At 41.1% G+C, this 27,055-nt stretch overlaps 1 protein-coding gene across 5 annotated transcripts in view; it reads right to left on the bottom strand.

Moving 5' to 3' along the window:
- Window positions 1–27,055, bottom strand: part of CRADD (CASP2 and RIPK1 domain containing adaptor with death domain) — a 179,465-nt gene that overhangs the window by 36,808 nt on the left and 115,602 nt on the right. Inside the window, exon 3 of one of the 5 annotated variants that reach the window (XR_002734369.1) lies at window positions 25,876–26,038. The exons of 2 other annotated variants lie outside the window; for them this stretch is intronic. Coding sequence is in view for 2 of the 3 variants with exons in the window: in XM_023225459.1 (XP_023081227.1) it covers window positions 13,200–13,249 (50 nt within the window). In the remaining variant the exon portion in view is untranslated. Of the gene's footprint in view, window positions 1–13,199; window positions 13,250–15,087; window positions 15,184–25,875; window positions 26,039–27,055 lie in introns of those variants that run through there. 2 more of the 5 variants (XM_023225459.1, XM_023225668.1) reach the window with 2 other exon arrangements.

The following is a 27,055-nucleotide window of genomic DNA, read 5'->3' as shown; positions in this document are numbered from 1 at the left end:
TTTTAAAAGCCTATAGACTCTTTGTTTCCTTGGCAGCTCTAAGCTCATCCTGCCCCCTCCCCTAGCTCAGTTCCACACCCTCACTCAGGACAGTGGTGCCTTAATGTCCACAGAACCCAGATCAAGCCCGTGTCATGCCAGCAGGTGTCCCTTGTTGCTGGGACTTGGACCACCGAGGCCCTCCGGGCTTTGAGATAATTTGTCATATCCACTGATAACACGAGCCAGGGAACTCAACCTAAAATAGTTACAGGTGGGACAGAAGAAACAAACGAAACTGAGCATCAGGATTTCCCCAACTGGCCGGGCGGTGGCTCAAGCCTGTAATCCCAGCACTTTGGGAGGCCGAGAGCAGCGGATCACGAGGTCAGGAGATCAAGACCATCCTGGCTAACACAGTGAAACCCTGTCTCTACTAAAAAAAAAAATACAAAAAACTAGCCGGGCGAGGTGGCGGGCGCCTGTAGTCCCAGCTACTCAGGAGGCTGAGGCAGGAGAATGGCGTAAATCCGGGAGGCGGAGCTTGCAGTGAGCTGAGATCCAGCCACGGCACTCCAGCCTGGGCGACAGAGCGAGACCCCGTCTCAAAAAAAAAAAAAAAAGATTTCTCCAACTGACACGTATAATGTGAGAGAAAGCACAGGAGAAAAGATCCGTAATGGAAGAAGAAAAGGTCATGGAAAGAGAGAGGAAGTTTCTGTCCCAACTTTCCCTGATTACTTGAAATTCTGTGTGTCTGAAGTGAGCCAAGAAAAGCTGCCAAGAAAGAAGTTGTGGAAGATAAGGACACAAAAGCAACATTTAGTTTTCAGTGCTTTGTAAAAGCCCAAAGACTATTGTATGCTCTTGACAACTGCATTACCATGTTAGATTCCAGTTTTTTTGAATTTGGATGTTTTGGGAGTTTTTACATGGCTAGATTCTTGGCATCTAGTGATAAAAGGAAAGGGAGCCTGACGATGCAATTTCCAGTTACAAAATAGGTGTTAGTTCTTATTTAATTATACAAGCGCTTCTGCTCTATCAGCTATTGGCAAAGTTTTCTGTGCATTGTCCTAATGCTTTGTGATACAATTATTTTATGATATAACACATGTCACTTAAATTTGTATTTCCTGCCTTTTCTTCCCACACTAATTTGAACCACACAAAAAATTGATACGAAAGATGAGAAACTTCATGCAGGACAAATAAGGATATTCTATTGGGGCAATTCTCAATTAAAGTTAGCATTTTACATAACAATACAGGATATGACAAAATCAACTCAAGATGCAGTATATTGTGATCGCATCATAACTAACCAAGTCCAGACCTAAATTTTACACCAATTGTAAATCATGGTGAGAAAAATAAAACTCATGCCTGAGCCAGAGTTTGCTTTCCTTGGATTTGGCAACAAACTGTTACTAACTTTGCACAAGATAGGTCACAGGGGAGAAAATACTACATTTCTTTGAAACAATCCCTGGTTATAAAGGGTAGCTAATTCTCATTTAGTAACCAGCTGGATTTTTAAATAATAATACCACCTTTAATGAAAATTGATACATCTAGCCTCAACAGAAACTATGTCTAAATGACATTCCTGGAACTTAGAATACACTTTTTTTTTTTTTGGTATTTTTTTTTAGTAGAAATGAGGTTTTGCCAAGTTGGCCAGGCTCGTCTTAACTCCTGACCTCAGGTGATCCACCCACCTCGGCCTCCCAAAGTGCTAGGATTATGAATTTTTTTTGAAGTACACTATTTATTTATGCCAGTTAGTTGGTTAGTTTATATGCATTGCCTTGTTTAAGCTTTTTAGAAGACTTATTAACTAAAGTCCATAGTTGACATTAGGGTTCCTTCTCTGTATACAACACAAAGAAGGGTTTTGTCAAATACACAATGTCATGTGTCCATCATTACAGTATGTTCTCTAGTATCATTCTATGACTGATATAGTAATATAGTATTCTAGACACTATAGAACAGTTTCACTGCCCTAAAAGTCCCCTATGCTTCATCAACTCATCCCTTACTCCCTTCCCTGAATGCTTGGCAATCACTGATGCTCTTTACTCTTGCTATAGTTTTGCCTTTTCCAGATGTCACACAGTATACCGCCTTTTGGACTGGCTTATTTCACTGATACATAGATGTCATATAGTTTTGCCTTTTCCGGATGTCATACAGTTTATACTGCCTTTTGGACTGGCTTCTTTCACTTATCAATATGTATTTAATGTTCCTCCATGTCTTTTCATGGCTTGATAGCTCATTTCTTTTATCACTGAATAAAAGATACAGATGGACGTACCACAGTTTATCCACTTAGTTACTGAAGGGCATCTTGGTTGCTTCCCAGTTTTGGCAATTATGAATAAAGCTGCTACAAACATTCGTGTGTGCAGGTTTTTGTGTGGACATAAGTTTTCAATTCCTTTGGGTAAATACCAAGGAGATGGATTGCTGGATCATATGGTAAGAGTATGTTTAGTTGTATAAGAAACTGCCAAACTGTCTCCCAAAGTGGCTGTACCATTTTGCCTTCTCATTGCTTCATCTTTTAGCAGCCTTTCAATGTATGTATTTTACCACCTGTTACTCGGATGAACAAACTGAGATTTCAAGAGATTAAATAACTTGCCCAAAGTCTCAAAGCAGAGTGAGGTCTAATGCTGGGATTCAAATTTGGGTGGATCTGGCTTTAAAGCTAGTGATCGTCCTGCTACACTACACTGCATCACCAAGCAAACCCAGCACTGAGCCAGGCCAGAGTCCTTCAGTGGCACTAGTATAGGTGGCCAGCCTCTGCTCAATGTATTAAAGTCCCCATCCTGAGTCTAAAGCCAAGCATCAGGAAAATGTCCTATCACACAGCCTTGAAACTTTACTTCTTCCCCTGAACCAAAGAGTCACTCTTCCTTTCCTTCTCTGCCCCAGTTCTGGCTATAAGGCACTGTAAATCTGGCACAGAGCAAGCACTAGAAGTAGTCATGCCTCAATGCAGCTCTAGCTGTAGGCAAAGACAGCCTGCTCTTATTAAACTTTGCATTATCATGCCATGAAACCACCTTCAGTAATGCAAACACTAACCCAAGCCCCAGCATGAGGTTTCAGAATTCAGGGCTTCTTTAAAAAAACTAGACCACCAGCAGCGGGCTGCTCCAGGAGGGGGACTAAGGGAAAAAGTCACTGACTTCGCCTTAAGCCAGAAACAACTACAGATAACTTATCACAGGCTCATACCTATAAACTAAGAGACTTAGTCGCTTGAAAATGCTTCTAGATTTTTAGCTCAAGACAAGGGAGTTTTGCGTTGCATTTTCCAGGTGTGATCTGAATATTTCTCATTCTCAGTCTGGCATAAATCCAAATACACTTGTAACTCAGTTAACTGACTGTCACAATGTACAGCATAGGTTGAAAGACAGGCAGTGATAGTGCTGGGAGGGAAGGCCAGCTTGAGCCTACTGTTGGGGCTGGGTTTGAGGCTTAGCTCTAACAATGACTTAGTAGGGCTTTGAGGCAAGACGTGGAGCCCATTTCACAATCTGGAGGCTGGGAGTAAAATTTACTGTCATAATACACACATCAGCCATACTGTATTCTGCAAAGGGCCTAGTGAAATTCCCTATTCTTTTTTAGACTGAGTTTCACTCTTGTTGCCCAGGCTGGAGTGCAATGGCGCAATCTTGGCTCACCGCAACCTCTGCTCCCGTTTTCAAGGGATTCTCCTGCCTCAGCCTCCTGAGTAGCTGAGATTACAGGCATGCGCCACCATGCCTGGCTAATTTTTTTGTATTTTTAGTAGAGACCGGGTTTCTCCATGTTGGTCAGGCTGGTCTCGAACTCCCGACCTCAGGTGATCCGCCCGCCTCGGCCTCCCAAAGTGTTGGGATTACAGGCATGAGCCACCGCATCCAGCCAATATTCCCTATTCTTAAGTCACATCGGTTCTTTTTCTTCCTCTCTTCTCTCGTCAGCAATTCCAGCTACATTAGTCACACCAGCTTTCAAACAGGGCACAGAATGTCCTACTTCAAGAGAAAGTACAATTTGGTACAGCCTTGAGACATAGCTTAAGAAGAGGAGTGAGGCTTGTTTTCAGGGTTAATATGGTCTGGTTAATTTAGAGAGTGTATTTAACACAGCAATTTGGACAAGCCTAGAAGCACAGCCCTTGCTGATGGTAAATTCTTTAAAAGGTTTGTACAACTTTTCAGTTGTTGAGTGAGAAGGTTATATAAGACTAATTCTTCAGCTGCCACTTGTAGAAGTGGTTAGATTTCTATCAAGGAGAACACAAGTTGAAGGGAAGGGATGAGACTATTGAATACAAAAAGAGGCTAAATTCGTGGAACAATTATGCTAAATTCGTGGAACTATTTATGCCTATGTCTTTATCCACCAAGGGAGGGCTATGGATTTAGTTCACATTTTCATATATGTAGAAAAGGGAAACAAGAATAATGTGTAAACCAGCTATGCCAAGATGCCCATTCATTCTGTGTTCATTCAATTATAAAGAAAAGTCCTTACTGTGACTACGAGGCAGTAAAGAGGGTAAGGCCATACTGGCACACACTGGACCTTGGTGTCTAGGAAGCACAACCACTCAGGCACTGGGGAGGCATGGGCTTGGCATTCAAGACTCTATGTCATTATAGCATGACAGAAGGAAGGGATTTTGTGATCTAATGTGATCAGTCACTGCCATCCAATTCACATGAAAGAAAACGGAGACCAATGGATTTAAATGGTCTGCCCAAAGTCACACAGCTAATTTATGGCAAAGATGGGGCCAGAACTCCATATCTCTACCCCCAATCCAGGATTTCTTCCAGAACACCCATGTTCCTCAAACTGAGGCAGAACTACTCTCGGAGCACAAGTATATGCACAGCAAAAGAATAAACCTGGTGTATTTTCCTGGAGAGTCCGTTTAGATGATAAACATTTTATATTAAAACACATATGAATATATTATAAATAGAAATCAAAATTCAGGCCGGGCACAGTGGCTCACACCTGTAATTCCAGCAATTTGGGAGAGCAAGGCAGGTGGATCACCTGAGGTCAGGAGTTTGAGACCAGCCTGGTCAACGTGGTGAAACCCCGTCTCCACTAAAAATACAAAATTAGCTGGGCGTGGTGCTGCGTGTCCGTAATCCCAGCTACTCAGAAGGCTGAGACAGGGGTATCACTTGAACCTGGGAGAAGGAGGCTGAAGTGAGCCAAGATGGCACCATTGCACTCCAGCCTGAGCAACAAGAGTGAAACTCTGTCTCAAAAAAAAAGAAAAAAAGAAGTCAAATTTCACAAAAATGTTTATAATAAAAAGAAGGCTTCATAAAGATTCTATGCTTGAGATGAGCCACTATGGTCTACTTTCCCCGACCTCCTAGGAACATGGTCAGTCTGAGGAAGGCAGGGGATCTTCAGAGGTGACTTGGGGAAGCAATGCAGTACTCAGTGCACGCAGCTACTCAACAGCACTGGCTCACTCAGAGGTGACTGGGGACTGAAATGCATCAACTGAAGCCACAAAGAGCTGGACTGACAAGATGCCTTGCAGAGCACTCCAAAATACTGTGACCTGACAATGTCTGCTAGTCTCATTGGCGTCCTTGAGAAACCAGGTGGGCACAGTGCTGCAGTAAAGGGGAGCTGGATGTTCTTCTCATGGGATAATAAAATGAGAACTGATATAGTGTTGCTATGTCTCTACCCAAATCTCACCTTGAGTTGTAATAATCCCCACATATCAAGGGTGGGGCCAGGTGGAGATCACTGCATCATGGGGGCGGTTTCCCCCATACTGTTCTCATGGTAGTGAATAAGTCTCGCGAGATCTGATGGTTTTATAAATGGGAGTTCTCCTGCATAGGCTCTCCTTGCCTGCCAGCATTTAAAACATGACTTTGTTCCTCATTCGCCTTCTGCCATGGTTGTGAGGCCTCGCCAGCCATGTGGAACTGTGAGTCATTTAAACCTCTCCTTTATAAATTAGCCAGTCTCAGGTATGTCTTTATTAGCAGCATGAGAACAGGTTGTGTGAGGGAGAGCTACAGCAAAAGCCTGAGCTTTCCCCTCACACAGCTCCTTCTATACAGCTCACTCTTCCACCTCATTCAAGTCTTCATTCCCAGGACACCCACTGAATGGGGCACTCCCCACCCACCCTAATGAAAATCACACACTACCCCCAGGCTACCTCTCTTCCTTAGCCTGCTCTATACCTTTTTTTGTTTGTTTGTTTGTTTGTTTGTTTGTTTAACACTTACCATCTTCTAACATACCAGGTAATTTATTTACTTACAATGCTTATTATCTGTCAGCCCCCCTTCTCACCCAGTTAGAATGTAAGCTCCCCTGACCTGTTTTCCAATGTAATCCAAGTACCTAAACAGTGCTTAGCACATAGCAGGCACCCAATAAATACTTGCCAACTGATGGATGTACTCACTGGTTTTTATGTGGATGGCTTTAGGTCTCAGCTTAGCTGCTACTTCCTTTGAGAAGCCACTTCTGACCAGCCAAGCTGGAGGTGCCATTCCGGTCATGTCACTCAGGTGATCTGCATCATAGCATTTATCTCTACCTCTCATAGAGTCTCAGAGATTTGCTTATTTTCTCTGTCTCTCCACCTCCTTGATCCCCAACTTCACAAATGTGGAACTTTGTCTTGATTACCAGGGTGTCTCTGGTACCTAGGACAGTGCCTGGCACATGGTAGATAATAAATGTCTTTGGTCATCAGCTGGAGGGCTGGCTGCCTGGTTCTTGATCCAGCAGCTTGAAGGAATTAAGGCGGCTGAGGTATGAGTAATCTGAGCTTGCTACTTTGGGGGAAGCTCCTCCACCTCTTCTGTTGGAGGTAACTGCCTGCACCCAGAATGAGCCTCAGTGTACCCTCCACATACCTGACATGGGTAGCCTTCATATTCTCTCGTTCAGTCTGCCTTGTCCATCCCTCTGTGCTCCTATGAAAAGGTATTTATTGAGTCCATGATCTATTCCAGCAGTCTTCAAATGGACTTCCCAAAGGTACTAGAGCAGGGGTAGTTTCATAAAAATGGGTTTCTACATCCTCAATTTCCATATGTACTAATTTCTGAAACTGCCTGAGAGCCTTTGGGCATCAACAATATTCTTTCTCCCACTCTACAAAAGAAAGTCACACCACTCATATCTCAAATCGTAATATGGTGTGCTGCCCTAAATGATTCCAAATACTGGTTGGGGGAAGCCTTGGCGCCTTCTTTCTCTCCCTGTCCTGCAAACAAGTCTGTAAGAGTAGGGTTGGCCAGTCCTGGGTAGTTCTGAGTTCAGAACAAAGTAGTACACATAAGTGATGTGGATTATCTTTAAATAACTGCAGTGTTTTCTGAAGTCATCAGATCTTTTAAGATGTGCTGGATAAAGTCTACATATAAGCTTTTTATTGATTTCCTTCTGATTTAACATGTCATTCAATAAGGTCATTAAAACCTAGTTTATCAAATCATGTCACAAAATATTTATTCCACACACAATCAATCTTTACCTTATGAAATATGTAATGTCTTCTACTCATTTTTAAAATGAAGGAAACGTTTAGATGTCAAATTTAAAAAGTGAGATGGTACATAGTTTTTAAAACATTCTCTCAATGGTATACAGCCAAAACAGTTTGAAGACCACTGATGTGCAGATGAGAAGCTTAAGTGGGTAGAGAACACTTTGTTAGTGTTCAAGCCACCAGAAGAACAAAGACTGACCACGTGCTCAGTCCCCCCCCCCCTTTTTTTTTTTTTTTTGAGACAGACTCTCACTCTGTTGCCCAGGCCAGAGTACAGTGGCACAATCTTGGCTCACTGTAACCTCTGCCTCTTGGGTTCAAGTGATTCTCCTGCCTCAGCCTCCTGAGCAGCTGGAACTACAGGCATGCACCACCACACCCAGCTAATTTTTTGTATTTTCAGTAGAGACAGGTTTCACCATATTGGACAGGCTGGTCTTGAACTCCTGACCTTGTGATCCACCCACCTCAGCCTCCCAAAGTGCTGGGATTACAGGTGTGACCCATTGCACCCGGCCACTTCTCTTGTTTTTTAAAAAGGCCAACTACACCTGGCTGATGGCAACTGACATTTTTAGCCACTGAAAGAAAACAGGTGTACCTGTTAAATTTCCCGAGGCAAAGAAACATATTAAATACCTAATCTGCTCATTACCAGCCTGCTGCCACTGCCAACGTCTAAAGACATAGCAACTCACACACATATTGTTCTTCTTTCCTTCAACAGGCCTGAGAAATTACAGCCCCCTTCAGGGACTTGCTGTACTTTGCCCAGCCAAGCATCTCTGGGTAATTTCAGAAGGAAATGAGCTCTATGCTGCATTATGATAATCCATGCCCTCCTTCTTTCCCTCTGACAGACATGTCATCACCAAGGCATTTGCTACACATTGTTCCATGGGCGACAAGCAGGCTGCTGTGTGGGGTACAAGGTCTGGGCACTAAGCAGCGGGATATGGTTTTAATGTCCTAATTTCACGTAACAAATGTGAATTTCCAGCAGTCTTGCTAATACATATTTCTTCAGGCAACTTGTTGGGGAAGGAGAAGGAGGGTTTCCTAGTTAGCTGTTTATTTTTATTTATTTTTATTTATTTATATACACAAAATACTGTGTTCTTTTTCACTGAATAGCTCGATGTACTGGGTAGGGGAAAAGGGCAGTTGAGCAAACAGGCTCTGAGGACTGGCTCAAAAAACTAAAGAAAAAGAAAAATTGAGTATAATGTCAAATCTTTTATATAAATTTATTAAAATAATTCATTCAAATTTCTAAAATAAAAATGAATTAGACTGTATATACCCTTTCAAAGTAATTTCTATACTTCTACTGATTTTCCATTTATTCTTACTTTAGAGTGGTATCACATATATATTAAGAAAAAAAGACTCAGAAATACATATTTTCTCGGTGTAAGGCTGAAATTTGTATTACAGGATTTCCACATAGAGTAAGAGAGAGAAACTTCAATGGGTATGTAGAAAGGCAACGTGATTTGGTCTTCAGAATTGCTTTATAACCACAGCAAGGAAATAACTGTGGCTTTAAGAATATTCAGTACACAAAGATAAGTGATGCCTAACTCCAAAATGACTTACTGAACTCATCACAGTCATTAAAACAAAAGAAACTCTAATGGATTCTGAGAAATCTTGAAAGCAGTAGCTATTATACTCGGCTTACTCATCATCCTTAACTACCATTTATAACTTCTCACCACCTTTGCATAGCAGGTATTATTAATCATCTGTCAGAGTTCTGCGAAGTTAAGGATCAGGGAGGGTAATGCAAGGTCAGACACTGAGTCCATGGGCAAACTGGGATGAGGTCTGAATCAAGGAGTCTTTCATTCAATGTTGGATTCTGAATTAAGTGTTTACATCCTTTCCTCCTCCCTCTCACCCCTACCCACTGCCTGGCCATGAGGTTTTATTTTCCAACTGTTTTGCTTGGTGTAAATTGGAAGGACTCTAATGGAGAGATGAAACAGCAACATTTCAGCAGTAGAGGAGGAGTGGTGATTTAGAAGGAAACAATATCTTAATGGTGTCACTAGTCAAGGGCCTGACCAGTGTTCAGCAGCTCATTCTGATGAGTATACCATGAGTCCAGCACATACCCTGGGCTACATTTCATTGTTCTCCTGAGACTTGGGGACTTCTTTAGTTCCATCCAAATCTCTCATAGTCTGGGTATGTCAGCACTTACCAGAGCATCTGGATGAAAACTGAAAATTTCCCCTCAGCTGTAGCTGGATATATGTAATTACACAATTCCAAAATGCAGATAATTGAAATCATACATGTGACTAAATCTGTACATTTTTCCCTTCAATGTCAGGCATCACTGCAATAGCCTGGATATATTTAAGCTACCAAGGAACATCCTCATTGGCATCACTCTTGCCAAAATGCATTAAACACCCAAGTTTCCAGATAAGGAGAATAGGCATTAAGAACCTACAAATGTGCCTACTCTACAGCTATATGTATTTTTTTTTTCATTTAAATGTTTTGTATGGGATGGTATATTAGTTTTCTACTGCTGCCATGACAAATTGGCCACAAATGTTAATGACTTCAAACAGTACAAATTTACTATTTTAACAGCTCTGAGGGTCAGAAGCCTGACCTGGGTCTCACTGAGTTAAAAATCAAGGTATCTGTATGGCTGTGCTCCCTTTTGGAGGCTCTAAGGGGATTGCATTGCCTTGTTTATTCCAGCTTCTAGAGACTGTATTCCTTGGCTCCAAGGCCTTGCTGCCATCTTCAAAGACAGCAACAGTGGGTCAAATCCTCACGTTGCATCTGTCTGATCCGCTCTTTTCCAGTTTTTTCTTGTGATTAGGTTGGGCCCATCTAGATAATTCAGAATAATCTCCCAATCTCAAGATCAGTACCCTTAATCACACCTGCAAAGTCCCCTTTGCCATGGAAGGTAACATACTTGCAGGTTCTAAGGACTCAGGCATGAACATCTTGGTGGGAGGGACATTAGTCTGCCTACCACAGATGAGTTTCTGTTTTGTTTTCTTTTCCATTTCAGCTGGAAGTAATTTGAGACTTCTGCTTCTCAGAATGCCAGGAGAGACAGATCTCCCGAGTTAAGACTCGCTAACAGTTTACTGGCAAGGCAGGGCACTGACAGGTTTTTTTTTTAAACACGCTTAATGCCAAATGGTGGACGTGGAATGGCTTTAAAAGAGAAACTGTATTTAAGATGGCCTCAACTACAGTAGATTTTTTTTTTCTTGCTCACAAACAATACTTGGCAGGTGAATAGGATAGAGGAGTGGGCCTTTTGCTTGCCATCATTCAGGAACCCAGCTTAATAGAGGCTCTGTCAACTTCCAAATCTCTCCCAGGAGCTGCCTCCCCTCCAGCCAGCCTGGAGGGAAAAGGAAGATGAAGGAGAGAGAGCATATGGGAGGTTTTCATGGGCCAGGCCTGGAAGTGGTACACATTTCTCTACTTATATTCCATTGACTAGACCTCAGGTTCCCTTAATTGCAAGGCAGACTGGGAAATGTAGTCTGGCTGTATATCAGAAAGAAGAGGAAACACATGGTGGGAAACAGCTGAGAGTATACCAAGAAATCATCCTGATCTACTCTAGTCTCCTCCCAGAAGTTAGTGTTCTGTCAACTTCCAGAGGTCATCAATCTCAAACAATTACTTTTGACAGCTCTGAAGCATGCATTTTACCTCTGAAATAAAACTGGCATTGGGGGCAAAATGGTATTGTTTCAGAGGCATAGCTCTCCTCTCCCTTCCTTGCTCTCAAGCTGACATTAAGGGGAGTTCCTGCCTACTTGCACACATGCTATCTCCATTACTCCAGATACCTGGTTCTAGTCTGTTTTCACACTGATATGATGATGGCTGACATGAGATCAAGCTCAGAGAGCACTGATTTAAAATAGAGCCTAATACATAATTATAAAGTCAAAAAACAATAGATGTGGGAATGGACGTGGTGAAAAGGAAACACTTTTACCCTGCTGGTGGGAATGTAAATTAGTATAACCACTATGGAAAACCATACAGACATTCCTTAAAGAACTAAAAGTAGAAGTACCATTCAATCCAGTAATCCCACTACTGGGTTTCTACCCAAAGGAAAAGAAGTCATACGAAAAAGACACATGCATATGCATGTCTATAGCAGCACAATTCACAACTGCAAAGATATGGAACCAGCCTAAGTGCCCACCAACCAATGAGTAAATAAATAAAACGTGGTGTATATATGCCATGGAATACCACTCAGCCATGAAAATGAATGAAATAATGTCTTTTGCAGCAACTTGGATGGAGCTGGAGGCCATTATTCTAAGTGAAGTAACTCAGGAATGGAAAACCAAATATTTTATGATCTCACTTATAAGCGGGAGCTAAGCTATGAGGATGCATAAGAATGATGTAATGGACTTTGGGGACTTGTTGTGCAGGATGGGAGAGGGTGAGGTACAAAAGACAACATATTGGATACAGTGTACCCTGCTCAAGTGACGGGTGCACTAAAATCTCAGAAATCACCACTAAAGAACTTATCCATGTAACCAAAAACCACCTGTATCCCCAAAATTATTTAAATAAAACATTTTTAAAGGCCAGGCACTGTGGCTCATTTCTGTAATCCCAGCACTTTGGGAGGCTGAGGCAGGCAGATCACCTGAGGTCAGGAGTTCAAGATCAGCCTGGCCAACATAGTGAAACTCCGTTTCTACTAAAAATACAAAAATTAGCCAGGCATGGTGGCAGGTGCTTGTAATCCCTGCTACTCAGGAGCCTGAGGCAGGAGAATCACTTGAACCCAGGAGATGGAAGTTGCAGTGAGCCGAGATTATACCACTGTACTCCAGTCTGGGCAACAGAGTGAGACTGAGTCTCAAAAAAATAAAATAAAATAGGGCCTAAGAACTACATCTAAGGGCAATCAAATAGTTAAGAAGGGAAAGTTCTTCAGAGATCAATACCAGCTAAAAAATGCAGAAAAATGTAGGAATTAGGAAACCATCATTTTGCTTCCACTTCATGAAGTATTGGAACTTGGCAGTTATCAATAAACATTAAACCATTGTGTGAAAGGTTGATAAGGAACTTTATAATGGAAAGATCAAGGTGAAAATGTCAAAACCTCCCATCAATCTATGATCATTACACATGGGACTGACAGGCTTTATGTCCCTCCTGATGTGATATGGTTGAAAGTCTACAGCACCACCAATAAAAGGTATTCTTGCCTGAAATATTTAACCTGGATCTAATCGAGCCTCTAGACTCAATGACTAGCTTACAGGAAATATAGCAAACAGAAAAGCATATTAACCACCACCACAAGGATAAAATCACCCCAATCCAGAATAAATGATTCAGCCACTTTAATAGTGTATGTAATGGTTAATTTTATGTGTCAACTTTAGTGGGCTTAAGGGGTGCCCAAATAGCTGGCAAAACGTTATTTTAGGATGTGTCTGTGAGGGTATTTTCATAAGAGAGTAGCATTTGAATCAACAGATTGAGTAAAGATCACCCTCACTGTAATAGTCCATTCTCACATTGCTATAAAGATACTACCTGAGACTGGGTAAGTTATGAAGAAAAGAGGTTTAATTAACCCACAGTATGCATAGCTCAGGAAACTTACAATCATGGCAGAAGGCAAAGGGAAAGCAAGGGGCACATCTTCCATAGTGGCTGGAGAGAGGGAGAGAGAGCAGGAGTAAGTGCCATACTTTTAAACCATCAGCTCCTCATGAGAACTCACTCATTATCACAAGAACAACATAGGGGAACTGTCCCCATGATCCAGTCATCTCCTTCCAGGTCCTCCCTAACACATGGGGATTACAATTCGAGATGAGATTTGGATAGAGACACAGAATCAAGCCATATCACTTGCCAATGTAGGTGGGTACCATCCAGTCTGTAGAGGGCCCAAATAGAACAAAAAAAGTGAGGAAGGGTGAATTTTCTCTCTTCTTGAGCTAGAATATCCATCCTCTCCTGCACTTGGGCAACAGCACTCTTCTTGGACATTCCAACCCTGACTAGGACTTATACCATATCCACCCTATACACCCCTAGGCCCGACCCCGACACACACATACTGAATTACACCACCAGCTTTCCTGGTTCTCCAGTTTGTACACAAGTTTTCAGCCTCCAGAATTATGTGAGCCAATACCTATAATAAATCTCATATCTACATTTATCTACCTGTTATGCTCTCTGTGTCAATCTATCTATTAATATTATGTCATCTATCTACTATCAATTCTCTTCCTCTGGAGAACACTAATACAGTGCATCCCAAATGTTAAGTTAATGAAAAAGTAAGTCATCATGGTATACTTACCACATTTTCCACTAATGAATTACAAGCTGGCACATTCAGAGATGAGATCCATGCACTATATCTGCTTCCAAAGTAAATAACATGGCACTGGCTACTTTGATATAGTTTGTTTTGATGCAAATAATTGTCTAGCTGCAATTATTACTCTATCAGTCTTATACCCCTCATTGACAGCAATGAGACTCCGATTTGCCCTGTTCTGATTTACAGCTTTAAACTACCTGGGTATTTTTTCAGCAATCCAGAATAAAAGTCATTATGTCATATCTTTATTTTGTTCTCATGATTTCAAGTCAACGATTCAGTTTGTTAAACAACTTAGGGTGGTAAACATGTATCTGGAAAATGTCTTTCAATGGAACATTTCCACTGCAAAAGAAAGTGGCAGACTGGTCCTGCTCACAGTTACATGCTATGATCTTTTTATTGAAGGCTGTAACCTGAGAGTGCGTCCCACTACCTGGGAATAGAAGTGGGGGATAACAGGGTACTCCCTATGCAGAAAGGGTGAGGAATACTTTAGGAAACTCCTGGTGCATTTCTATTCACATGTATGTGTGTGCTGGGTTACAATGTAAAATGTATTTTAAATTGTCTGAATGTGGCCACTGTAGGTGACTGACATTTGCATGCATCACAGTCACAAACATAACCTCAGAAAGTAAAATCAAGAGGCAGGACTCCATTCGAAGATGATCCGGAATAAGGTTACATTCGTTGTTTTAGTTAATCATTTACATAAAAATACCTAGTTCTCATAGAATTTTTGGATTCCTTGGGCCCTTAAATCCCAATTTGAGAAAGAATAACTAGTTCAAGTCCCTTATATTAATACAAGGACACCAAAGGCATCTGGGTAGAAATGCATGTCCTTTCTCCCTTCCCCCTCTTCCCTCCCTTCCCGTACTCCTAATTCTGTTCCTGGGAGTCCCTCCTTCTTCCACACAGGTGTAAGAGAGCCCAGGGCTCCTAAAGTGGCAAGAGAGCCAGGCTACAGAGCATGGAATGGCATGGGAGGGCTGGTTGTTGGCACGGCTGGTTATCCCTGGGCCTCAGAGAGAAACTCATCAGCACTTCTTGGCCTGCTTTCCTCGGACTCACCTGTGCTCACTATCAGAGTGCTAAGTAGAGGCACATCTGGAGGGGAAGTGTTTGCCAAAGGGGCTAGCCATGTGGTTTGGTTTGGCTCTTTAGTAACAGTACAGTAATGGTAACAGCTGCAGCTTGGCAGTTCCAGGTGTTCAGGAGCTGAGGTCTCTCAGTCTCTTCCAACCTTGGACAGGAAGAATAACGGTCAGGAGCCTGGTCTCTGGAGCCTATTTGAGTTCAGATCTAACTGCCACCTACTAGCTGTGACTTTGAGTAAGTCACTTGACCTCTCTGTGTTTCTGAGAGGTCAAGATTAAAATGGAAGGGAGGGAGGAGCTGATAATTGCTATCTCACAGGGTTGTTATAAGGATTGAGTGAAGTGTAACATATGTAAAATTCTTACACGACTGACTGATAGAGGTGCAATTATGACTCAATCACTCTTATTTCTGTCTATACCCCTTCACCTTACCCTTCATTCCAGAAAAAAAACACAAAAACCGAAAAATACTTCTGCTTCTACTGTACCTAGGGCAGTGTCCCCAAGAACACTCATCCAATAAACATTTGTGGGGATTCACAAAATACAGACAAAACACAGTTTCCTGCCTTCAAGAAAGGTATAATTTCCTGGGAAACAAAGAAAACGTCATCCCACCAATTACATCATGTTCCAAGGGTTAAAACAGAGAAAGCTATAGGATCAGGGAGGAGCAGAGGGAGTTTACCAGAAGGAATCTCAGGTGAAGCTGAAGGAGGAAAATGAAGCTTCAACTGAGGCTTAAATGATTGTGGAAAGAGAGTGTTTCCAATCTTAAGCAAAACCTTATTAGTTCTCTTAATAAATCACCCAAAGCCTGAGTGACGCGACTAAAATGGAAAAACAGAAACAGCTGGTTCAATAGGGTGCTGGGACTGCGGGCTGGATCCTGGAAGCCCCCTAAAGGCAGGAACTGCCTCTTATTGCCCTTTCTATGCCATACCTGCCTGCCAGACACTGAAGGCACATTTGGCTGAATGTGTCCTTTTGTCTTTATTTTTAATATTGCTATTGATACATAGTTATGCATTGTTATAATGTTCTTTGTGCAATAAAACAATTTTGTAATGGAATTAAAGACATATAAACATACCAAGCACACATAAAATACAGTACCAGCGGTTGAGTTACCTATTGCAGTGGTTTTAAAACTCTTTTGGTGGCGGGGCGCGTTTGCTCACGCCTGTAATCCCAGCACTTTGGGAGGCCGAGGCGGGCGGATCACAAGGTCAGGAGATGGAGACCATCCTGGCTAACACAGTGAAACCCCGTCTCTACTAAAAATACAAAAAATTAGCCGGGCGTGGTGGCGGGCGCCCGTGGTCCCAGCTACTTGGGAGGCTGAGGCAGGAGAATGGCGTAAACCCGGGAGGCAAAGCTTGCAGTGAGCCGAGACTGCGCCACTGCACTCCAGCCTGGGCGAGAGCGAGACTCCGTCTCAACAAAAAAAAAAAAAGTTCTTTTGACAAAGTTATGCCAGGTACCACCAAGATGTGGCCCAGACATTATGTGGGATTCTTATTGCCCTTCAAGATGTAGGAAAAAATTGGCTCAAACTGCCACCAATTCTATAGCTTCTGGAAACCCAAAGCCCTCCTAACATTTTGGTGACAGATGATGTTCTCAGGGACTTTTTCATTCCTGGGCTCCCTTTTCCATGACTGTTGTCTCTATACTGACCTGCACTGACTGTGATGTGAATGTACGCATCTCCAAGTTCACTCCCTGTAATCCACCCCACACTACATGCTATACTTCACAGAAAAGTCTGGAGACCACGAGGAACAGGTGCATCAAGACCTCCGCACAATTTTCTGCCATTTAGTTGATGCCTGCCCTTCTTCCACCCTCCCCTCTCTTTCTTTATCTCATGTGTCCCCGTCACTCTCTAAACAACCACGAAATGCTTGCCCTTGGCTCACACAAGCAGCTCTGCCAATGCCCAGGCCTTTGGGGTTTCCTTTTCTTCCTCAAGCACTCATCAAAGTGTTTTCCCCCAAGATTATTTTCTTCATAAAGCAAATTCTGATGCCAGATGTTCCTGTGATAGCATTTTCATTTTCCCCACCTCCTAATATTTGTAAGGAAGTGGAGGGGTTGGCCCCAGTGGAGGCAGCAGCTGCAACAAACAGATGCAACAGTGGCCAGTGAAAGCAGCAGAGGTGGTACCAGGATGTGCCACGTGATCTCCGGCCTAAGATGCACATGAGCACGTGAGACACTGCCAAGGGCAGAAGAGAGGTTTGCAAAGGGTTAGAGCTCCAATAGATGGCACAGGGTCATCAGAACCAGCAAAATGGAAATGATTAATGTCAAAGAGACTCATTAACTCTAGGGTCTTAGAAAATAAGGGCTTCAGGTAAAAACTCATAAGAAAAATTATAATCTTGACAAGAAAAAGTCTAGCCCCATAGAAATGTTTTCATTGATCTAAGAGTAAATACTTAATACTAATAAAGAATACGTATTATCCAGATGGCTTTTTTTTTTTTTTTTTTTTTTTTTTGAGACAGTGTTTCGCTCTTGTCACCCTGCTGGAGTGCAGTGGCGTGATCTCGGCTCACTGCACAATCTGCCTCCTGGGTTCAAGTGATTCTCCTGCCTCAGCCTCTCAAGTAGCTAGGATTACAGGTGCCCGCCACCACGCCCCACTAATTTTTGTATTTTTAGTAAAGATAGGGTTTCGCCATGTTGGCCAGGCTGGTCTCGAACTCCTGACCTCAGGTGATCCACCCGCCTTGGCCTCTCAAAGTGCTGGGATTACAGATGTGAGCCATCATGCCCAGCCCAGATGACTTTTATATGGTAATTCATAAAGAATGATCCTGACAAAAGAACAGATTTGTATTTATACCATGCAAAGGAATGATAATTACAAAACTGTTGGCTATGGCAGAAAAAAATTCTCAATGCCTTAGCCTTATATAAAGTTTTCCCTTAAGATATATTACCCGAAGAGAAAGCTCAAAAGTCCTTGGAAAAAAAACCAAACATATCCTCCCAGCCACTTGATCACATAGACATAGATAGCTATTATTACATGCATTATATAAGTAGATAATATTTAGTGATTCCAACTTATCCCCAGTCTAGAAGATTCTTGAAGTACTTATCTACTCTAGGATGTGACAAAGGATTTCACTTTGGTTAGGAATTTCCTTATGCCCTCCTCTGAGAAGATTAGAAATTGTTCAAATCCCTGGGACATCCCTGGTGTGTCTCAGCCCAAGAGCCAAATTAATATCCTTGCCCTTGTTCTAGCTATTTGACAAGAGGCTGCTCAATTGTCACATTAAATTAGGATTTGGGTATAGCTTTTCATTATATAAATAAGCTTGAGAAAGGGGCCTTCCTAGCAGCTAATCTGACTAAACTAGAAATATATGGGTTATTTTCCATAGGAAAAGAAAAACAGATGGGAAAGGGAAAGAAAGAGCAATTTAACAACTAAAAATAGTTGGGAAAAGATAAGAAGAAACAAGCGAGTCTTAGAGCAAAGGAGTGAATGGAGCCAACAGATCTCTGTTGCTCTTTGCTCAGATGGGGTAGGCCTTGGCTCTGCCAATGAGTGGTGTAAAGTACAAATACTGTAAGACAAGAGGACGTGCGAGCAGCCATGAAAATATTCCTTTCTGAGAAACCGGGAAACTGGACAAGACCCCTCCGGATGGTGCCCAGGATGGAATATGACTTGAAAATGACAAAGAGCCCAAAGTGCAGTACTTCTTTAACCTATTTAAGAATGTCGAACAAGTCTTCACACAATTTGTAAGCACACAGTCCAGCTGAGCAGGAAATTGGGGATGGGGAAGAAGTGTGGGGTAAAACTGCACAGATTAGCCCTTGGGGAAAAGTTCCTTGATCCTAAATCACAAACAAAGTCATTCATTTGTTTATTCATGCAATAAATATTAACCTTCTATATGTTCCAGACATTGTTCTAGGTGCCAGGGATACAGCACTGAACAAGACAAACAAGGTACCTGCTCTTCTGGACTTTAGAGATAGGGGCAAAAAAATAAGTATAGAGAAACACAAGTTTTATATAAACTAAAATAAAATAGCTATGAGACAGGGTGTGGTTATACGAATACTTTACATAGGGTGGTCAGGGCAAACTTCTCCAGGGAGGTGACTTAAGATGAAACCTAGATAATAAGAGGAAGCCAGCCTTATGGTGATCTGTATAGCAGGGAGAGAGAAGAGAACTGCAAAGGCTTGAGGTAAGACTCCCACTTGGTATATCTGAAGAACAGAAAAGGGATCTGTGTGACTGCAGTAGTGAGTCCTGGGAGGGTGGGGCAGACATAGGCAGCATGTACATAAAAAAGGAGTTTGGCTTTTCTTCTAAGTGCTATGGGATGCCAAGGGGTGAGTTTAAGTGGCGGAGTGGCACTTCAGTTTAAAGAGACCACTCTGGCTGCTCTCTCCATGGACTGCTAGGGGCAAACACAGAAGCAGAGATGGATTAGGAGGTGATACAGAAGTCCAGTGACAGATGTCAGAGGTTCAGACTGACAGAGGTTTGGATGGTAGCAGGAGAGGAGAGGAAAGTAGATGAATGCAGGTAAATTTGGAGATATTACAATAGGTAATCATGATAGGTTGGATGTGGGATATGATGGAAAAAGAGCAATCAAGGGTGATGCCTAAGGTTTGGGGCTCTAGCAGCCAGATATATAACAGTGTTATGTACTGATATGGGGGTAAGCAAGAGGTGAGGAAGAAAGGAAGAAAGTAAGGCTGGGATTAAGAGTTATGACTTGGATACATTAAATTTGAGATGCTTCTCAGATTCAAGTCTGGAAGTCAGGGCTACAGATGTTAAGTTAGCAACCAGAAGGTATTTAAAGCAATGGGACCCAATGAGATTACTCAGAAAGAGTACAGAGAAACTCAAGGATGAAGCATTGGAGGCTTTCCAACAGGTAGAGGTCAGCTGTTGGAAACCAGCAAGATGCAGAAGAAATGAGAAAGTGTGGGTGGACATGAGCCAATAAAAGAAAATGCTCCAAGAAACAAAAAGTGACCTACTACATTGCTGCTGAAAGTCAAGGAACATAAGAAGAGAGAATTAACCACCCCATGTGGCAAGATGGTGATTGTTGGGGACCCTAAAAAAGGTAATTTCAGTGGGCTGGTGGAAGGACAGCCAAGTGAGTGGGTTGTTTAAATAATGGAGGATGAGGATGTACAAGTGAGATATACAGAGAGTTCTTAAAAGCTCTGCTGTGAACAAGAGCAGAGAAATGAAGTAGGTAGGATAGTAATGAAGGAAGGTTTTTGTTGTTGCTGTTAACTTTTTATTTTCAAAGATACAGAAAAGTAGAGAAAATAGTATCATGAAGCCCCATGTCACTCCGCTTTGACAATTATCTGCCCCTCATCCCACTTCTTCCACCTATTCCCCAACTCATTCCCAACTCTTTACCCACAGGATTATTTTGAAGCAAATCCCAGACATCATTGCAAGGAACAATTGTTTTTTAAGTGAGAAGTACTATTTGTTATGAAAAAGGACAACAGAAAACCCTGTTATACAGTGCTCTCATTGAGAAAATTCCAGCTCCATCACTTTAGCAGACTGACTTTAATAAAATGTATGAACTGTATTCTTCCTTTAAAGCAGGATTCTCAGACTATGGCCCACAGCCCACTGAATGGGGTTCAGTGGGCTACCACCTGAACAGCAAACCAATCCAGCAAAGCACAGGTCCTTCCATTGTTATAAAGGATAGAAGAAGTCCAAGTTCACCTTTTGTTTTCTAGTTGTATATTTGTGCATAACATAGCTTAAGTAATATAGCTTATTACGTAAGTTATTTAGGATTACTAAAATTAGTACATTTATAGAGTTTCTAGGTAAGAAGTCTGATTGCCACACAATGCCTGGCACTGTTGTGGAACACATATGCTGATGGTTGGAATTTCTGTAAGTTGGGGGAAGTATGCATAATCCCCCATGCATGTCTTGAGTTGCTTATGGTTTGCAATTCTATTTTTGCTTTTTCACTATAAATTATTAAGCTTCATTAGCAATTTATTGTGGGTTGTTTGGCTAAACTCTCAGTATATAACGATACATATGTGACTATTAAGAAATTTGCAACTTGTTCAGTCTTCAGTCATCGTGATCCTGGGTACAAAGATTTGAGACAGAAAAAAAATGAAATCCAGAAAATTCTATATATTGTTAACATTTTCTGTGAATTCAAAGGAAACTTTAATTTTATGGAAAACCTCAATCCAGTTAAGACAGTATAGCAGTTAAGAGCCTAAATGGGATCTAGAGAGTGCAGGTTCAAATCAAGGCTTTGCTACTTAGTAGCTACATGACCTGGGGAGGTTATTTAACTTTTCTGTCTCTCAGTTTCCTCATCTGTAATTGGGGATTATAATAGCATCTACTTCATACATTTAAATGAGTGTCCATAACTGAAACAGTACCTGGCACATATTAAGTTCTATATTTTTCCATAGAAATATTATTGCTATACCCACTACAACAATTCCTACAACTATTACAGTTCATGACACCAGGGTTTTGAGAGAGGACAATCTGAAAATCATGAATGTGACCGAAATCTTCCTAAGTGGTAGATCTAAATAGCATAAATGGTGGCTAGCTTTATAGGAAAACCCATTTAACCCATAATATAACCAAACTATTCACTAAGAGCACTAGCTTGAATTTTGGATCTTGGAACTATTTGGTGTAGAAAGCAGCAAGATATGCATCCTTCTCTGAATACGGGCCAGCCATAGAAAATGTTCTATAATAGATGAAAGAGGGTCTCCAGCATCTTCTTTCCTCCTTTCTGTAAGCCTCTTCTACCTTCTAACTCCTTGCTTTCTAAGCCTCAGGTATCTGATAACTTGATTCTGTCTTGAGTCCTCTCCTATAATACTTAGCAGGCCAGGTCTCCCCTAAGACATTCTATTTTTCAAAAATGAATTATTCTCTAGGATATTCTACTTCCAGCTATTGTGAAGAGAAAAATGCTTTTAGCAAATGTATGGTTACTTATATACGGCTAACAACATCTTAAGATTCTCAGAAGTATTCCTATTCTTAAAGTTCTTATCAGAATCTCTAGTTATTGGAAATTAAGGCAGAGTAACAAAACGTTAAGTGAAAAAATTCAACCAGTCTGGGCCACTATAGAGCCTTGTCTAGAAGCCAGTCTGGAGATTAAAAAAAAAAAAAAATCCATTAGGACTATTTACATGTTTTCTTCCCTCTATTTTGAAACAATATGGTATTTATGTTATATTATTATTTCTTACTGAGAAATAATAATTGTATCTATTTAGGGGATAAAATGTGATTTTTTTATATGCATATACCTATGGAATGATTAACTCAAGCTAACTAACATATCCATCACCTCATGAACTTATATTTTTGTGGTGTGAACACTTGGATTTACTCAGCAATTTTAAAATAAACATTATTATTAAATACCACAGTTAACCATGCTGTACAATAGATTTCAAAAACTTATTTCTCCTGTCTGAGATTTTGTACATTTGACTAACTTCACCTCCACCTGCCCTCCACCCCAAACCCCAGCCCTGGTAACCACCATTCTACTCTCTGTTTCTATGAGTTTAACTCTTTCAGACTCTACAGGCAAGTGAAATCACGCAGTATTTGTCTTTCTGTTATTGGCTTATTTAACTTAACAAAATGTCTGCCATGTTTGCCCATGTTGTCTCAAATGACAGGATTTCCTTCCTTTTTTTCAAGGCTGAATAGTATTAAATAGGATTAAACCACAGATTTCATTCCATTGTGTATATATACACCACATTTTCTTTATCCCTCCATCCATTAATGGACACTTAGGTTGATTCTGTATCTTGGCTATTATGAATGATGCTGCAATGAACATGGCAGTGCAGCTATCTCTTCGATATACCAATTTCAATTTCTTTGGATATATACTCAGCAGTGGGATTGCTTAATCTCACGATAGTTCCATTTTTAGTTTTTTGAAGAACTTCCATACTGTTTTCCATAATGGTTGCAGTAATTTACATAATATAGTATTTTAAAAATCTTTTTCTCTACAACAGCTCTTGTGGATCCCAATCCCAATGTATGAATGAAAAGGCAGGAAGTCAGGGGGTGGGGAGTGATTAGTCATTTGTAGGATTATCAAGAGTGTGTGTGTGTGTGTGTGTGTGTGTGTTATGGATATGGCATTTTATTTCTTGGAGGAGATGCAGATATTCAATAATCACTGTTAATTAAGTGATTTTTTTTAAGTAGATGATTCTGTTCATAAGAAATTCAAAATCTGGGACCTAGAGTCAATTCCTAAGGTCAGGAGCAAACGTAAAGATCATACTTACCTGAAGAATTCTTCTAGTTTTTTAAATTTATTATAATCCTTGATTTTTCTAGTACAGCTGTCTCTTGCCTAAAGAAAAGCCAGTGGATTAAACCACAGATTTCATTCTCTGACTCGCTATGAAAAGGATTTTAGGGGATTTCCATCAAGAACCATATAAAACCATATAAATATTACACAAATATAGACTGCAAACCAGAAAACTATAAATAAATAGAAATTCGAGATCAGCAAAAATACAAACACAAGTATGCAGACCATGCTTGTTATAGTTGAGTTTCAAGTTTATCTCTGAGTCTCCTGGGGACCAAAAAGAAGAAAGAAGCAGCATCCATTAAAGTTATTAGAAATGATAATACATGTTGTTTTCACCCAGAGAAGCAAAGCTCTTTCTGCAGCTATAGGTTCCAGAAGACATTTTTCAAATGAGTAGCAGAGTTGACAACATCCTTAACTCCAGGACCTCTGGCCAGAAGTTAAACTGCTTAAGAGTTCCTAAAAAATTGCACTAAGTGACAAGCTCCCCAGAGGGTGGGAGAGGCTTGTGTTCCATTTACAGAGGCAGTATAAACACACAATTTTCTAAAACCACAACTACTACCTTTACTTCTAAAGAGTTCAGGCTACTTTCACATATTGTGAAATTTCAGATAAGAGGACCCAAAACAACAAGAAATCTGTGGAGGGAGGAGAATAAAGCACAGAATAACTTAGACTATGTTTGATTTTCCTTTCTAGAAGCTATCTTCTACAGAAAAACATCTCTTTTCCAAAATTTCCCTTCTTTCAGAATAATAAAGGTATACAATTTTTAGCTACTTTATTGAGGAATACTTGATACACAAGAAACTGTACATATTTAAAGCATGCAATTTGATATGCTTTCACACATGTATCCAACCATGAAACAGTCCCCACCAGCAAGGTGATGTGCATACCCCTCATCCCCCAAAGTCTCTGCCTGCCCCTTTGTCATCCCTCCCTTCCACCACACTCTACACCTCATCTCCAGCAAATACTGAGCTGCTTCCAATTTTTTAAAGATACATGATTTTTTAGAAAATGTTTCAAATCAGAAACTAGAGTCTATACTGAACATTATTGTTTTATGTGTGCTCCTTAGTCATCCCCTGGCTCTTCTAAACCAATCATCACCCTTTCTGTCTCTAAAGTGATTGGAAATATTGGAAGTCGAATATCATATCTTCAGTTCTTTCATGACCTGCAGAGTTGGCTATGTCAAGGCTGCATGCACAGCCTATTCAGGAAAAGTGGATTTTTCCTGAATAGGAAAGTACTTTTCCCCTGAAGCACATCCCCAGCTTCCCAGGCAATCTGCTGGAGATAAGCCACACATACTCTGAAAATAAATGACTGCATCAAGTACCTCTTAGCCTCTGCTTAGGGAAATACACCAACCTAGCCTCTCAGAGAAAAACTCTGGTACTCCGGGAAATATGAAGATTTTCGTCAGTCAACACAGCAAGTGGGAAAGAGGAAGATGGGGCAGGGGAGATTAAAAAATAAAAAGAAAGGAACCACCACCACAGTCTCTGACCTTGAAATGGTTGACCACCAAGGACAAGACATACTACAAATAATGCACATAGGAAGAAGAGCTAAGAACTCTAGAACACAGTGCTCCAGGGGTCCAAAAGAAGGAGAGGTGCTTCTATTTCAGAGTAGCCCAGGCTCCACTATGGAAAGGCTGATGACGACAGGGACTAACACCCACAGTTCCCCAAATGCTCTCCTGTGCCCCATCTCCTGTGATTCCCACAAGAGTGCTGTGAATAAAACAGTGCTATTGGTTTCCCTTAAATGGTGGAAAAACTGAACCTCGTGTAGGTCAGGTGACTGCTAAGGAGGGGCAGAGCTGGGGCTGGAAAGTTTTGTCTTTTGATCTCAATGCCATTGCTGTTTCTATGACACCAGACAGCGTTCTCAGGTGAAGGATGTCTAGACAACTAGACAACAACTACCTCAGACTCTCCCTTTAAAATCAAGAACATTCCTGAATCAAGAATATCCAAAAGATAAAAATAAATTTTAAAAAATCAAGAACATCATTCTAACAAGGGTCCAGTGGTACATTTGCTAAGGAAGTGCTCTGAGAGCCACCCTTGGGCCTCAGGGACCACACACACTGTGGTCAGGTGTTGATATGGTTTGGCTGTGTCCCCACCCAAATCTCATCTTGAAGTGTAGTGTAGCTCCCATAATCCCATGTGTCGTGGGAGGGACAAGGTGGAGATAACTGAATCATGGGGATGGTTTCCTCCATTCTGTTCTAGTAATAGTGAGTGAGTTCTCACGAGATCTGATGGTTTTATAAGATGTTTCTCCCTTCGCTGGGCACTGATTCTCTCTCCTGCCACCCTGGGAAGAGGTGCCTTCCACCATAATTGTAAGTTTCCTGAGGCCTCCCCAGCCATGAGAAACTGTGAGTCAATTAAACCTCTTTCCTTTAGAAATTACCCAGTGTTGGCTATTTCTTCATAGCAGCATGAGAACAGATTAATACAGGTGCCATGGCAGAGATCTGTTTCCTCCAGAGCGTACACACATTCCAGTGGTCATGAGATGAGCCATATTTCAAATGCATTAAAGAGGCTTGCCACTTCACAACCTCCAAATAATCCTATAAGGAAAAGACAGGATAATTACCAGTACTACTATTAATTACACTCAAGTTTCTTGTTGAGTGAGTTTGTATTCTTGAGGATCAGGCTTCCTTAGGTGAAGCATGCTCATGGCCTCACCATCGTCATCATGGTAACTGATAATGCTTGCCATACAGTGGGCTCCAAAAGATGTTTGTGGAATGAACAAATGAGGTCAACAGGCCACACTACGGAACTCTTTAATTATCATGTTAAACATGCTGATGGGAAATTATCTGTCCCTAAATCACGGCAGAATAATCATAGTCAACTATGAGGCAATCCTTTCCAGTCTGGATAGTTTTAAAGAACTTGGTATAAGCATGTATTTCTTTCCATTAAGGTCCTTCGAGAGTGGATCTTATTTGTTTCATTTTCTTGGAGAAAATCTGTCCCTGAACTTGAAAAAATAACATTTAAAAGGAAAAAAACAAAGAAACTGAGTTTGCTAAGAGGGTAAGTACAAGGCTCAGCAGACATACTACAACATATGCACATGTGAGCACCACTTATTTCAAAGCTAGCCTGTTAGGGAGCTACAGATATATTCCAGAGATACTGGTTTGGGGCAAAAAATGTGCAGAATGCCTTTTTGGAACTATCTTTATCTTTATAATCAGTTGATGTGATATACAAAAAAACCCCTGTCATACTACTTTACAGTCTTGGCTCGTTTTTAACCAAAAATTACTCTAGCCAGTTTAACCACCATCCATGAGGCTGACTTAGTGATGAACAACTAACTCTTGGCCAGTCCCTGACATCAAATCCACCTTCTAAGAATAAATACCACTAGGGTAAAAAAAAAAAAAAAAAAATCTTCAGCAGAATGTGCCAAGGTCTCTAAAAACAAATTCCAAAGAGAGACTTCAAGACTTCAAAGATATTTTGAGCAATAGCAACATTATTGGAAGATATGTATAACCTCTCAAAGTGGACTCATACACAATTTGCACAAACTGCAATATAAATCCTTAAACAGCCGAAACATACTT

The sequence above is a fragment of the Piliocolobus tephrosceles genome, chromosome 10, assembly GCF_002776525.5.
Source record: "Piliocolobus tephrosceles isolate RC106 chromosome 10, ASM277652v3, whole genome shotgun sequence".
NCBI lineage: Eukaryota > Metazoa > Chordata > Mammalia > Primates > Cercopithecidae > Piliocolobus > Piliocolobus tephrosceles.
The sequence above is the reverse complement of the archived record's forward strand: the minus strand, read 5'-3'. Positions and strand labels throughout refer to the sequence as shown.